This window comes from Octopus bimaculoides, chromosome 11 (genome assembly GCF_046866305.1).
Source record: "Octopus bimaculoides isolate indiv1 chromosome 11, ASM4686630v1, whole genome shotgun sequence".
Lineage (NCBI taxonomy): Eukaryota > Metazoa > Mollusca > Cephalopoda > Octopoda > Octopodidae > Octopus > Octopus bimaculoides.
This window is the reverse complement of record NC_142938.1, coordinates 39,933,529-39,945,001: the sequence shown is the minus strand read 5'-3', so window position 1 is coordinate 39,945,001 and position 11,473 is coordinate 39,933,529. Positions and strand designations below refer to the sequence as shown.

Below are 11,473 nucleotides of genomic sequence, written 5' to 3'. Positions count from 1 at the left end.
AGCTGACAGAATCGTGAACATGCTGGGCAAAATGCTTAGTGGCATTTTGTCTGTCTGCACATTCTGAGTTCAAATTCTGCTGAGGTCAACTTTGCCTTTTATCCTTATAGGGTTGATAAAATAAGTACCAGTTGAGTACTGGGGTCAATGTGAACGACTTTGCCCCTCACCCAGAATTGCTAGCCTTGTGCCAAAATTTGAGACTATTTTTGTTGAAGATACGGAGCTGGCAGAATCATCAGAGCATTGGGAAAATGTCTTCAAGTATTTGTTTTAGCTTTTTGCGTTTTGAGGTCAACTCTGTCTTTCTTTCCTCTTTCTGGGGTTGATAAAATAAAATATGTATTAAGAACTGGAGTCATAAGTGTTGAATAATCCTCTTCAAAATGACTATCCTTGTGCCTAGATTAAAAGCCATTTTCTAATACTACAGGCAGTAACTGCACCCTGGAACTGTGAGTAATTGTTAGTTTGCTGGCATTCTATTGAAGAAGTGATTTCTCTTTCTCTCTCTCTCATCTGTTCAACATCACAGAACTAAAGATAACTGACGGCCTGAGGCACTGTGGAGGTTCATGAAGAGATTAGAATACATTCTTTAGTGAATGTCAGAATTGGTAGGATGGAAAGAAAGAAAAAAGAAATATCTTGTATTTAGTTCTCTCCATGTCTACTGCTTTTAAATTTTACTGGGCATCACTTTACTTTCATGCTTTTGTCAATGCACTTGTGACAGAAGAGTTGGTATTGTACCAGTGTAACAAATAATAATTTATTTACTAGTTGGGAAGTAACTAGTTTAACACTAATGAACTTTATATATTTCATTGCATCCTTTTACATTGAGAATTTAATTCCTGCCATGACTGTCATGTACTGAGGTTTGTAGAAATATATTATCTATGGTTTATAAATAATCTCAAAATACATTATTGTTTGTTGCTCTATTGATTCTGCCCAGTATCCTAACAATTTCTATCAAGGCAAACAGCATCTCAATGTGACTATGCAGCTTGCTGGAAATAGCAATGAAATACTCCACCCACTAAAGAAAAAAGAATTATACTAGCATCAAAAAGGAAGAACAGATATATTGGTCATAATTACAACACTTTTGATCATAAGTCAACTCAATCAAATCTGGCCCAGGGTTAAACAACAATTTCTAATCTGTTCTTCCTTTTTGACGCTAGTATAATTCTTTTTTCTTTAGTGGGTGGAGTATTTCATTGCTATTTCCAGCAAGCTGCATAGTCACATTGAGATGCTGTTTGCTTTGATAGAAATTGTTAGGATACTGGGCAGAATCAATAGAGCAACAAACAATAAGTCATGTGGTATTTAGTTAAATTTCTTTATTAATCTCAATCCAAATTTTTCTGATGTTGACTCTTTTTTTCTTTTTCTCTAAAGTAAGTACCAGTTATATATACTGGGATTAATTCAATTGAATATTCTTATTTTAAAGTACTTGTACTGCTTTATATAAAAAATGAAAAAACATTTATTCATGAAGACTTATGAAGATGCACATTCATTCAAATATAGGTGTATGTGTACACAACACACACAGATTATTTGAATATATTTATATATATTATTATAATGAGTTTTTTTTTATTTGTTAGTCATAAGTACAACGCACCATCAGAATGTAATTATTTGATTGGTGGAAAGTATTATACATCGTTTGAGAAGGTAAATTCTGAAAAATCTAGCAGTTCTTAATAGTACTTCGTCTGATAAAGCATCCACAGGCAGCTGATGTTGAACAATATTCAAATACATAGTAATTATTAGGAGTAATCTTAGGAGAAATTTACATCATTCACTTTTATTCTTGTGTTATTATTATTATTATTATTATTATTAAGGCAGCGAGCTAGCAGAATCGTTAGCATGTTGGATGAAATGCTTAGTGGTATTTCATCTGTCGCTGCATTCAAATTCTGCCAAGGTCGACTTTACCTTTCATCTTTTTGGGGTTGATGAACCAAGTACCAGTGAAACATTGGGATCGATGTAATCGATTAGTCCTCTCCCCCCAAATTTGAGGCCTTGTGCTTCCAGTTAAAAGGATTATTATTATCAAGGTGGCGAGCTGGCAGAATTGTTAGCACACTGGGTGAAATGCTTAGCAGTATTTTGTCTGCTGCTACGTTCTGAGTTCAAATTTCACTGAGGTCAGCTTTGTCTTTCATCCTTTCAGGGTCGATAAATCAAGTACCAGTTGAGTACTGGGGTTGATGTGATTGACTATCCCTCTCACCACAAATTTCAAGCCTTGTGCCTATAGTAGAAAGGATTGTAATAAAAGAGGCGAGCTGGCAGAATTGTTAGCGCGCTGGATAAAATGCTTAGCAGTATTTCACCTGTTGGTATGTTCTGAGTTCAAATTCCACTGAGGTCGACTTTACCTTTCATCCTTTCAGGGTCAATAAAATAAGTACCAGTTAAACACTAGTGTTGATGTAATCAACTCATCCCCTCCTCCAAAATTGCTGCCCGTGTGGTAAAATTTGATGCCATTATTATTTTATTAATCCTACAAAAAAAGTTTTGCATGTACATTCACAGCTGGAAATACTTTGAGGTAATAACTTGGTAGCCATACGATTGCATAGGAGCTCTTAAACATGTGTGACAAGGTTTTTACCTAAAATACACTGAACAAATAATATATGTGTGTATACGTGTATGTATATATGTATGTGTGTATAATAAGATAGAGAAGCAGTTGTTTATAGTATCAAAGTACTTATAAATAAGTTACATAAAAATAAATATAATTAAGCAGAAAGATATTCCATGGTCTTCAATCTTTCTACTTGGTTGTATTTTTGCTTATGTAACATCCCAATCTATATAATAAAGATGAACATCTGTGTGTGTGTTGAGTTATAGGAAGAAAGGCTAGAACATCTACACAAAAACTAAAAGTTAATTCTTGTGTAAAATTTTTGGAGGAAGGCAATGGAAGTGGTCCCAAGTCTCTAGGTGTACCCCTACTAAAAGATTTATGGGCCCTTTTCCAAAATGTTGCACATAGCACAGCCACCCCCCGACTAAAAAAAAATTAGCGACCGTCTAAGGGTGATAACCAAATATTTTGGGGAAAACTCAAAATGTACTATAATTTATTGAACTTAAGTATTGCAACAAACAAAAATGCAAATAGCTTTTCTTAGACGAATATAGTATGACTTTGACAATATCGATTTAAAGTTATTATTCATTCAGCAAATATTATGTTGCTGATCCCATGCTAAAAACTTCCTTATAGGACAATGTTTAGGGTTTTATCAGAAGGGTAAAATAATGGTTGTGCAAAAGAGCAATCATGGCACCAAAGAACATTACTGTGAATAATTTAAATGAAAGACTCACGAAAGTTTTATCAGGAAATGAACATACAAACGAACATACATAGGCACAGGAGTGGCTGTGTGTTAAGTAGCTTGCTTACCAACCACATAGTCCCGGGTTCAGTTCCATTGCATGACACCTTGGGCAAGTGTCTTCTATAGCCTCGGGCTGACCAAAGCCATGTGAGTGGATTTGGTAGACGGAAACTGGAAGAAGCCCGTCGTATGTGTGTGTGTGTTTGTGTGTCTGTTTGTCCCCCTAACATCGCTTGACAACCGATGCTGGTGTGTTTACGTCCCCGTAACTTAGCTGTTCAGCAAAAGTGACCGATAGAATAAGTACTAGGCTTACTAAGAATAAGCTCTGGGGTCAATTTGCTTGATTATAAAGGCGGTGCTTCAGCATGGCCGCAGTCAAATGACTGAAACATGTAAAAGAGTATACAAATCTATAGACACTGTTGTGGATGACTTGGAAATAGTCAATTACCCAGTTGAGTTCTGAAACTCACTGGAGCCACCAGGAGCTCCTCATTGCCTTCAATTGAAAATAGGCACTCTAATCATGCTTCTGTGCAACCTTTCTCAAACAAAGTCATGCAATGACACAAGACTCAAGAAATTAACATGAAATGTCATAGAGGCCACAATAATTTCTGTCTTTTAATACCTTCCAATATCCCCTTCAGGTTCAAATGGCTTCAATTTCCAATTCATCTATCTTTTGTGATGTTTGCTTAATAAGTCTAAAGGTCAGACTTTGAGAATTGCTGGTTTGCAATTAGAAGAGGACTATTTTTCACATGGTTAGTTATATGTTGGAACATTCAGAGTGGGGAGTAAGAACAATCTTTTCATTTTTGCCCCTACTGGTAAAACCTGAAACATTATCTATAAGGAAGTTTTTAGCATGGGATGAACGGACTAAAATTTGCAGAATGAATAATAACTTTGAATTGATATAATCAACATTATGCTATATATTTATGTAAGAAAAGCTATTTGTATTTTTGTTCATTGTAATACTTAAGTTCAATAAATTATAGTACATATGTTTTTAGTTTTCCCTGAACTTTTATTTAATTATTTTGTACTAGACATTGGCCAAAGTCTGCAATATTTGCTTCATTTATAGACTGAAATATTAGAGACTGTAGACCAGAAGTTTATATGCACCCATAATGGTATTAGCCAGAAGGAAACAGCTCTATTGTCTACATGAATGTTAAGTCATTTCTTATATATGCTTAATACAATGTAAATAAATAACTTTCAATATTCATAGTACAATTTTGGCAGCTTTTTTCAACTCGATGAATGACGAGTGTTTGCTAGTGTCTGTATATTTGTGAAGCATACCCATAGACTATCTTTCTGCTTAGTTATATTTATATCCATGTAACTCATTTATAAATACTTTCATGTCATAACTTCTTGTCTATCTTTTATTTTATCTATATTTCCATTAACTCGAGTGATGTTTCCTATAGTCAACTCGTGTTCAGCTGGATTATTTCTCCCATGATTAGGACACTGGATTTTAAGAATTTAATCTGGTTCATATCTATTCTAACATATTTTGATATATCTGTGTGTATTTATATTTTATTATTTATTTGTAGGTTGTCTAAGAATCCATAAGCCAGGTAAAAATATTCCCTCTTATATTTAAGAGTGGGCATATTAAAGTGTATGGTATTATATACCCATTGTGGCTGATGGGATGGAAAAAATACGGCCATAGATCTTCTATGCCTGCCAGCTCTGATGAGCACACAGTATTACTTTACTGTGCTGTTATCTAATATCCAATTTAATACCCAGTGTGAAAACAATTGGTAAGGTCAACTGTAATGGACATATACTATTGTGCACTGATTAATATTATTTAATTGTATGTGTCTGAATATGTGTGCATTTACATATATATGTTGCTAAATGTATAATGTGTGTTGAGTTCATTTGACACAATAGAGAGAAGATATGGTTTTCCAAAAAAATATTAGCTGCATAAGCAAAGCAAGATAGTCTCTTCCAGACTTGTGGAACACTTAAGTTAATGCACTTGATTTTTATGATTCAGTGAAGAAGATTGGACACTGTTAGCTGTGTGCTTTACATTCTTTGTTCAGAACCACACAGTCTCTAGTTCAATACTTTGTGGTAAATTTTTTTGCATTACCTTGTCCATGGAATTTGGCAGACAGAAATTCTGTGGAAGCCCATTGTATGTTTGTGTGTGGGTGAGAGCAAGAAAAAGGTTGTGGTTAACAAACCGTCCTTCAACCCTTAAGCATTCAGATTATCCTTATTTTTTCTTTTACTTTTTTACTTGTTCAAGTCATTTGATTGTGGCCATGCTGGAGCACCACCTTGAAAGGTTTTAAGTTGAACAAGTTGACCCACAGGACTTATTTTAAAACTAGCACTTATTTTGGTCTCTTTCGCTGAGCCGCTAAGTTATGGGGATGCAACCACACCAACACTGGTTGTCAAGCAGTGATGCAGTGGGGTGGGAAAAATATGGACATACACACACACACAAGACAAGACAAAACAGGCTTCTTTCAGTTTCTGTCTACCAAATCCACTCACAAGGCTTTGGTTGCTCTGAGGCTACAGTACAAGACACATGTCCAAGGTGCCATGCAGTGAGATTAAACCCAGAACCATGTGGTTGGGAAGCAAGCTTTTTACCATACAGCCACCACGCCTGTGCCTATTTATTCACAATGTTTTGAAATAATCATGCAGTATCTTGTAACTTCAAGAATATGAAGATGTGATTGTATATTTATAGAATGACATTGCAGAATAAATGTGAGATTCTGGATGTGGCTAGTTTGAACGGAACACAGGTTGCATATTTGGGCTGGATATGGTTGTTTTAAAGAGTTAAGGTGTTTCTTTGCATCAAGTTAGTCACAGTGACAAAACAGTGTCTATCAGGAAAGCAATAAGCCAGTGATTGTCCATTGGAAACCTGTAATTAATGATGCTATTGTTTGAAATAACTATAAAATGAGGGTTGATGTGTATGATGCACACAGCTTCTCTGAGATGTCTTTGAAGCAATGTCTGAAGGAACATGTGAGCAGGAAGGAAAGTTGTTCTGAGGGAGAAAGAGTTTATCAGAGTGGAGTGCGTGTGTGTTTTATCTGGATGTTTGAGGACATGCAACTAACTTACTTACCCTGAGGCAAAGAAGCTGTTGTGGTTGCAGGAGAAAAGATGGTGAGTAGACAGCTTATCTGACGGATTGAAGTGTGTTTGTAAGCCTTTGTCAATGAGCAGGGAACATTAATTCTTGCTCTCGTGGCAATTACAATATGTTGTTATTGTTGGTGATTATATCTAAATTGTCACAATTATTATACTATATATATATAGAACTATATATTTTTTGTCTCTCTCTCTCTCTCTCTCTCTCTCTTTCTCTCTCTCTCTCTCTCTCTTTCTCTCTCTCTCTCTCTCTCTTTCTCTCTCTCTCTCTCTCTCTCTCTTTCTCTCTCTTTCTCTCTTTCTCTCTCTCTCTCTCTTTCTCTCTCTCTCTCTCTCTCTCTCTCTCTCTCTATTTATTCTTGAAATTAAAGCATTTGAAATCACAAACTAAATCCCTTCATAGTTTTATTTATTTTTTATAAAAATATTTACAGGTTGTGTATCTTTCTATTGCCTTTGCTTCAGCCTTCTACTTCCTCTATTTTCTCTCCCCTCGATTATTAAAATGCTTAGAATAGGTAAACCTTACTCATATTTAAACATACCAATAATCCCTCTCTCTCTTACATACATGCTTTTTGACTGGTTTCAGTCATTAGATTGCAGTACCATCTTCAAGCTTTTGGTCAATCATATTGAGACTTATGTTATTGATCTCTACTTGTTGAACAGCTAAGTTCTGGAATGTAAACAGATACAAATAAACACCTGTTTTTAGACTAGTGTACATACATACACACACACAAACACACACATTATTTGCTCTTTTTTTTTTTCAAAAGTAGCTGCAATCTGTCACTACTCTGCATTTCTCAGTTTTGATATTCACATCTTGTGGTGAAAAAGAATCTTGGAATGAACTCATAGCCTTGAATAAACTCTACTACATATTCTTACTGTTATGTAAATCGAATTGAATAAATGTAGTGTGGTGTTATGGGCTGTGATGAGCTGTGTGTTGTGGTGGAAAGAGGTGAAGCCAGACCGGAAGGGTCAGATCGGAAGTCGGCGACACGCGGTCGAAGGCTAGCACGTGGAGTCAGTCAGAAAACAGAGAGGTTATGAGAAAGACGTGTTCTGATCAGGAGCGATCGTGTACTCTGCTGCGGTCGACAAGGTAAGGTCCAACGTTTCATTCTGTCCTTTTGCTTCTTGTCTTTTTCCCTCCATCACACCACAAGCTATTTCAGCCCATAAGAAAAAAAAAATTATGAGTGTAGTCCGGATTTCTAGTGATATAATTAAACTGTTTTGCGGCGACACAGTCGTGGTCGCATGGCTAAAAAAGATGAAGCTGGTCGCGAAGCTCCAAGGGATATGCGACTTGGCAAGTTTTCTATCAATCTACTTGGATGGTCCGGCGTTGGCACTATTTTTAGAGATGGAAGAGAGGGACCAAGTTAGCGCGGAGAAAATAGAAATCCGCTTGATGGAGGCCTTCGCAGAAGGAATGTTTGAGGCGTACGCTCGCCTGGGGAGAGCGAAGTGGACCGGCGAACAGGTCGACGTGTTTGCCAACGAACTTAGGAGGTTGGCTAGACTGGCGGGGTACGAGGGAGAATCGCTGGATCGAACATTAAAGTTGGCGTCTATAACTGGGTTTCCTGACCACCTGTCGGTCGAATTGCAGAAACTACCGGACGTGAACACCATGCCCATGGCGGATATAATAACGAGGGCTCGTATGTTAGTTTCGTGTTGTAGATCGACACCGTTGGCAGCAGCGGCGACAGCAAAAAGTGGCCGACCAAGGAGTAGCGGAGAGGGGTCGAACAAGGAACGTGTGCGACCGTTCAAAGGACAGTGTTTCCGGTGTCAGGGCCCGCACATGCTGCGAGACTGCAAGTTACCCAATCCTGAGGTCATCTGCTACCGTTGTCGAGGAACGGGACATATAGCCAGCGAATGTCTGCAGGGAAACGGTCTAAGGGAGACTACTGCGCCAGTGGTCTCCCTTTCAGATCAATAAAGGCGCAATTTTTTCTACCCGTTGTTGATGTGCTGGTGGATGGGAAGATGTCGCGTGCCCTCGTGGACACAGGCTGTACAACGACCCTGATGACTCCGGTAGTGGTAGAGACGTGGAGTGGAGAAAGCAGTGTGAGGGCAGTCGACGGAAGAGAGGTACGCTGTGAAGGCATTACCGACGTGCAGATTGAGGTGCAAGGAGCAAAGCTGACGCTGCAAGCAATTGTAGTTGGCCACTTGGTGGATGAGATTGACGTGGTGATGGGGATGGATGCAATCACCCGTTTAGGAGGTGTCACTGTCAACGAGGCCGGTGTGACTTTCGGGGTCGCGGGGAAACCGTGGATGGCGACGCCGTGCATTGGTGAGAACCGCGAAGAAAACTATGCCGTGCACACTATTGAAGACCAGGATTTTCGTGCCGCCTTCGATGGCCAGAGGTGGACAGTGGAGTGGCACTGGAGGGGAGAGCCCCCGACGTTAAAAAATAAAGTGGGCTGCTACCAGCATACTTTGAAAGGAGATGCCAGAAGCGAGTTCGAGGGGGAGGTGGAGCGGTGGATTAAGGAGGGCATATTGATCCCTTGGGAAGAAGAAGGAGAGAGCGGAGTCCTGCCGCTGATGGCGGTGGTACAGCCCACGAAGCATAAGGTCAGACCAGTGCTTGACTTCCGAGAGCTGAATGACCACATATCATGTCATACGGGCGGCGAGGCCACAGATGTCTGCGGGGACACGTTGCGAGAATGGAGACAGATGACAGGGGCCTCCACGATCGTCGATTTGAAGTCGGCATACCTGCAGGTGCATGTGGCTGAGAGACTGTGGAAGCATCAGCTTGTCAGGTATAAGGGTCGGACATACTGTTTGACCAGGCTGGGGTTTGGGCTAAATTCAGCGCCAAAAATTATGGCAACAATTCTCAAGGCCATCCTGGGAAAGGTGGACAGAGTAAAAAGGGCCACCAATTCGTACATTGATGACATCCTTGTGGATGAAACCATAATGCCAGCAACGGAGGTCATAGGCCACCTGAAGAAGTTCGGACTGGTCGCCAAGCCACCAGAGGCTATGGAGGGAGGCGCTGCACTGGGTCTCAAGCTACGGAGAGACAAGGCCGGTGCGTAGGTGTTTCGGCGTGGGAACGAGATCCCTGAACTGGGCACCAGCGTGAGTAGACGGGAACTGTTCTCGGTGTGCGGAAAGCTGGTGGGACATTACCCGGTTGCAGGATGGCTTCGGACAGCATGTAGCTTCATCAAGAGACGAGCCGAAGGAGCAAAGTGGAATGACAGAGTTGGGGAGAAAACGACCGACATGATGCAGGAAGTCTTGGTCAGAGTGAGAGCAGAGGATCCAGTGAGGGGCAGTTGGTATGTTCCCAAATCAAAGAGTGGGATCGTTTGGTGTGACGCCAGTAGCATCGCAATAGGGGTCGTCTTGGAAATGGGAGGCACCGTGGTGGAAGATGCAGCCTGGCTCAGGAAGATGGATGACTGCAACCATATCAACGTGGCGGAGTTGGATGCCGTGCTGAAGGGAGTGAACCTGGCTTTGAAGTGGGGGCTGTGCACCATCGAAATTAGAACCGATTCGGCCACTGTGCTTGGTTGGGTGACGGCAGTCATCACCAATGAGCGGAGGGTGCGAACCAAAGGGGCTGCGGAGATGCTGGTAAAGCGCCGATTGGGAATATTGCGGGAGCTAACCGCTGAGTTCGATCTGGAGCTGAGCGTAATTGTTGTGCCTTCCGAAAAGAACAGGGCAGACATCCTAACCAGGGTAAAGCGAGCTTGGTTGCAGGTGCCAGAGAATGCGGAGCAGGCTGTGGCTGCAGTATGCTGTCTGAGTGACTCGGAGCTGAGGAGACTGCATACCATGCATCACATGGGAGTGGACAAGACATTGTTCCTAGCCAGGAAAGTTGACTCCGAGGTGACGAGGCGGAGCGTGCAGAGAGTGGTTAGCAGCTGTGACAGGTGCCAGTCTATTGACCCTGCTCCGGGCGTACATGAGGCGGGAAGTATTCCAGTGGCCCACAACTGGAAACGACTGGCAGTGGACGTAACACACTACCGGCAGGGGACGTACCTCTCAATGGTTGACTGCGGACCGGGGCGGATGGCCATATGGAGGGAGATGAAGACAGGGACTGCAGAGGAAATCGCAGGAGTATTAAATTGGATGTTCCTGGAACGAGGCCCCGTGGATGAGCTGCTGCTGGATAATGGCACTGCATTTCGCTCGGAGGTGCTGAAAGAAATGCTTGACGGGTGGCAGGTCAGCCACTTCTTCAGGGCGGCATACCGGCCAAGTGGAAATGGAGTGGTGGAAAGGCATCATCGTACCATCAAGACCATGGCAGAGAGGGGCCACATTTCGCCAATCGAGGCCGTATTTTGGTACAATATGTCGCCCAGGTCAGGACAGGCTGAGGAGTCGGTGCCACACAGGGCAATATTCGGGTACGAGTGGAGGCACCCGTGTATTGCATCAATGCGACTCCGGGGAGAAGAAGAGCACACCTTCGTGCAGATCGTGGAAGAAGTTTGGGTAAAATCTCCAAATGCACGGTGCACATCACAATGGGGGAAAGGAACTATAACCTCCATCAATTCAAAGAACAACGTCTCAGTCGATGGTATGCCACGCCATGTTTTGGATGTGCGGAAGATTGTCAGTGCTTCATAAGATGGAACCAGCTGCAGTGGGCAGGATGATGAAGACAGCAGCAGTAGGAAAGATGATGAAGGCAGCGCGCCAGGAACTCAGGCCACTCCCGGGGTCGCACAGCGACCACAGAGGGAGCGGTACCCTCCTCCCTGGTTGGCTGATTATGAAACCAATTAAGGTAGTTCGGGAGCGAGGAGTGAGTGGGAGAGCCGGTTGAATGATCTATAGATCAGGGGGGCGTGTGG

At 41.5% G+C, this 11,473-nt stretch overlaps 1 protein-coding gene across 1 annotated transcript; it reads left to right on the top strand.

Annotated features, from left to right (window-relative positions):
* Positions 1 to 8,956: 8,956 nt before the first annotated feature.
* On the top strand, positions 8,957 to 11,466 carry LOC149133263 (uncharacterized). Its single transcript, XM_089359826.1, is given in 1 exon segment — positions 8,957 to 11,466. A coding segment is annotated over 1 exon segment (2,070 nt). The 5' UTR covers positions 8,957 to 9,176; the 3' UTR covers positions 11,247 to 11,466.
* Positions 11,467 to 11,473: the final 7 nt, after the last annotated feature.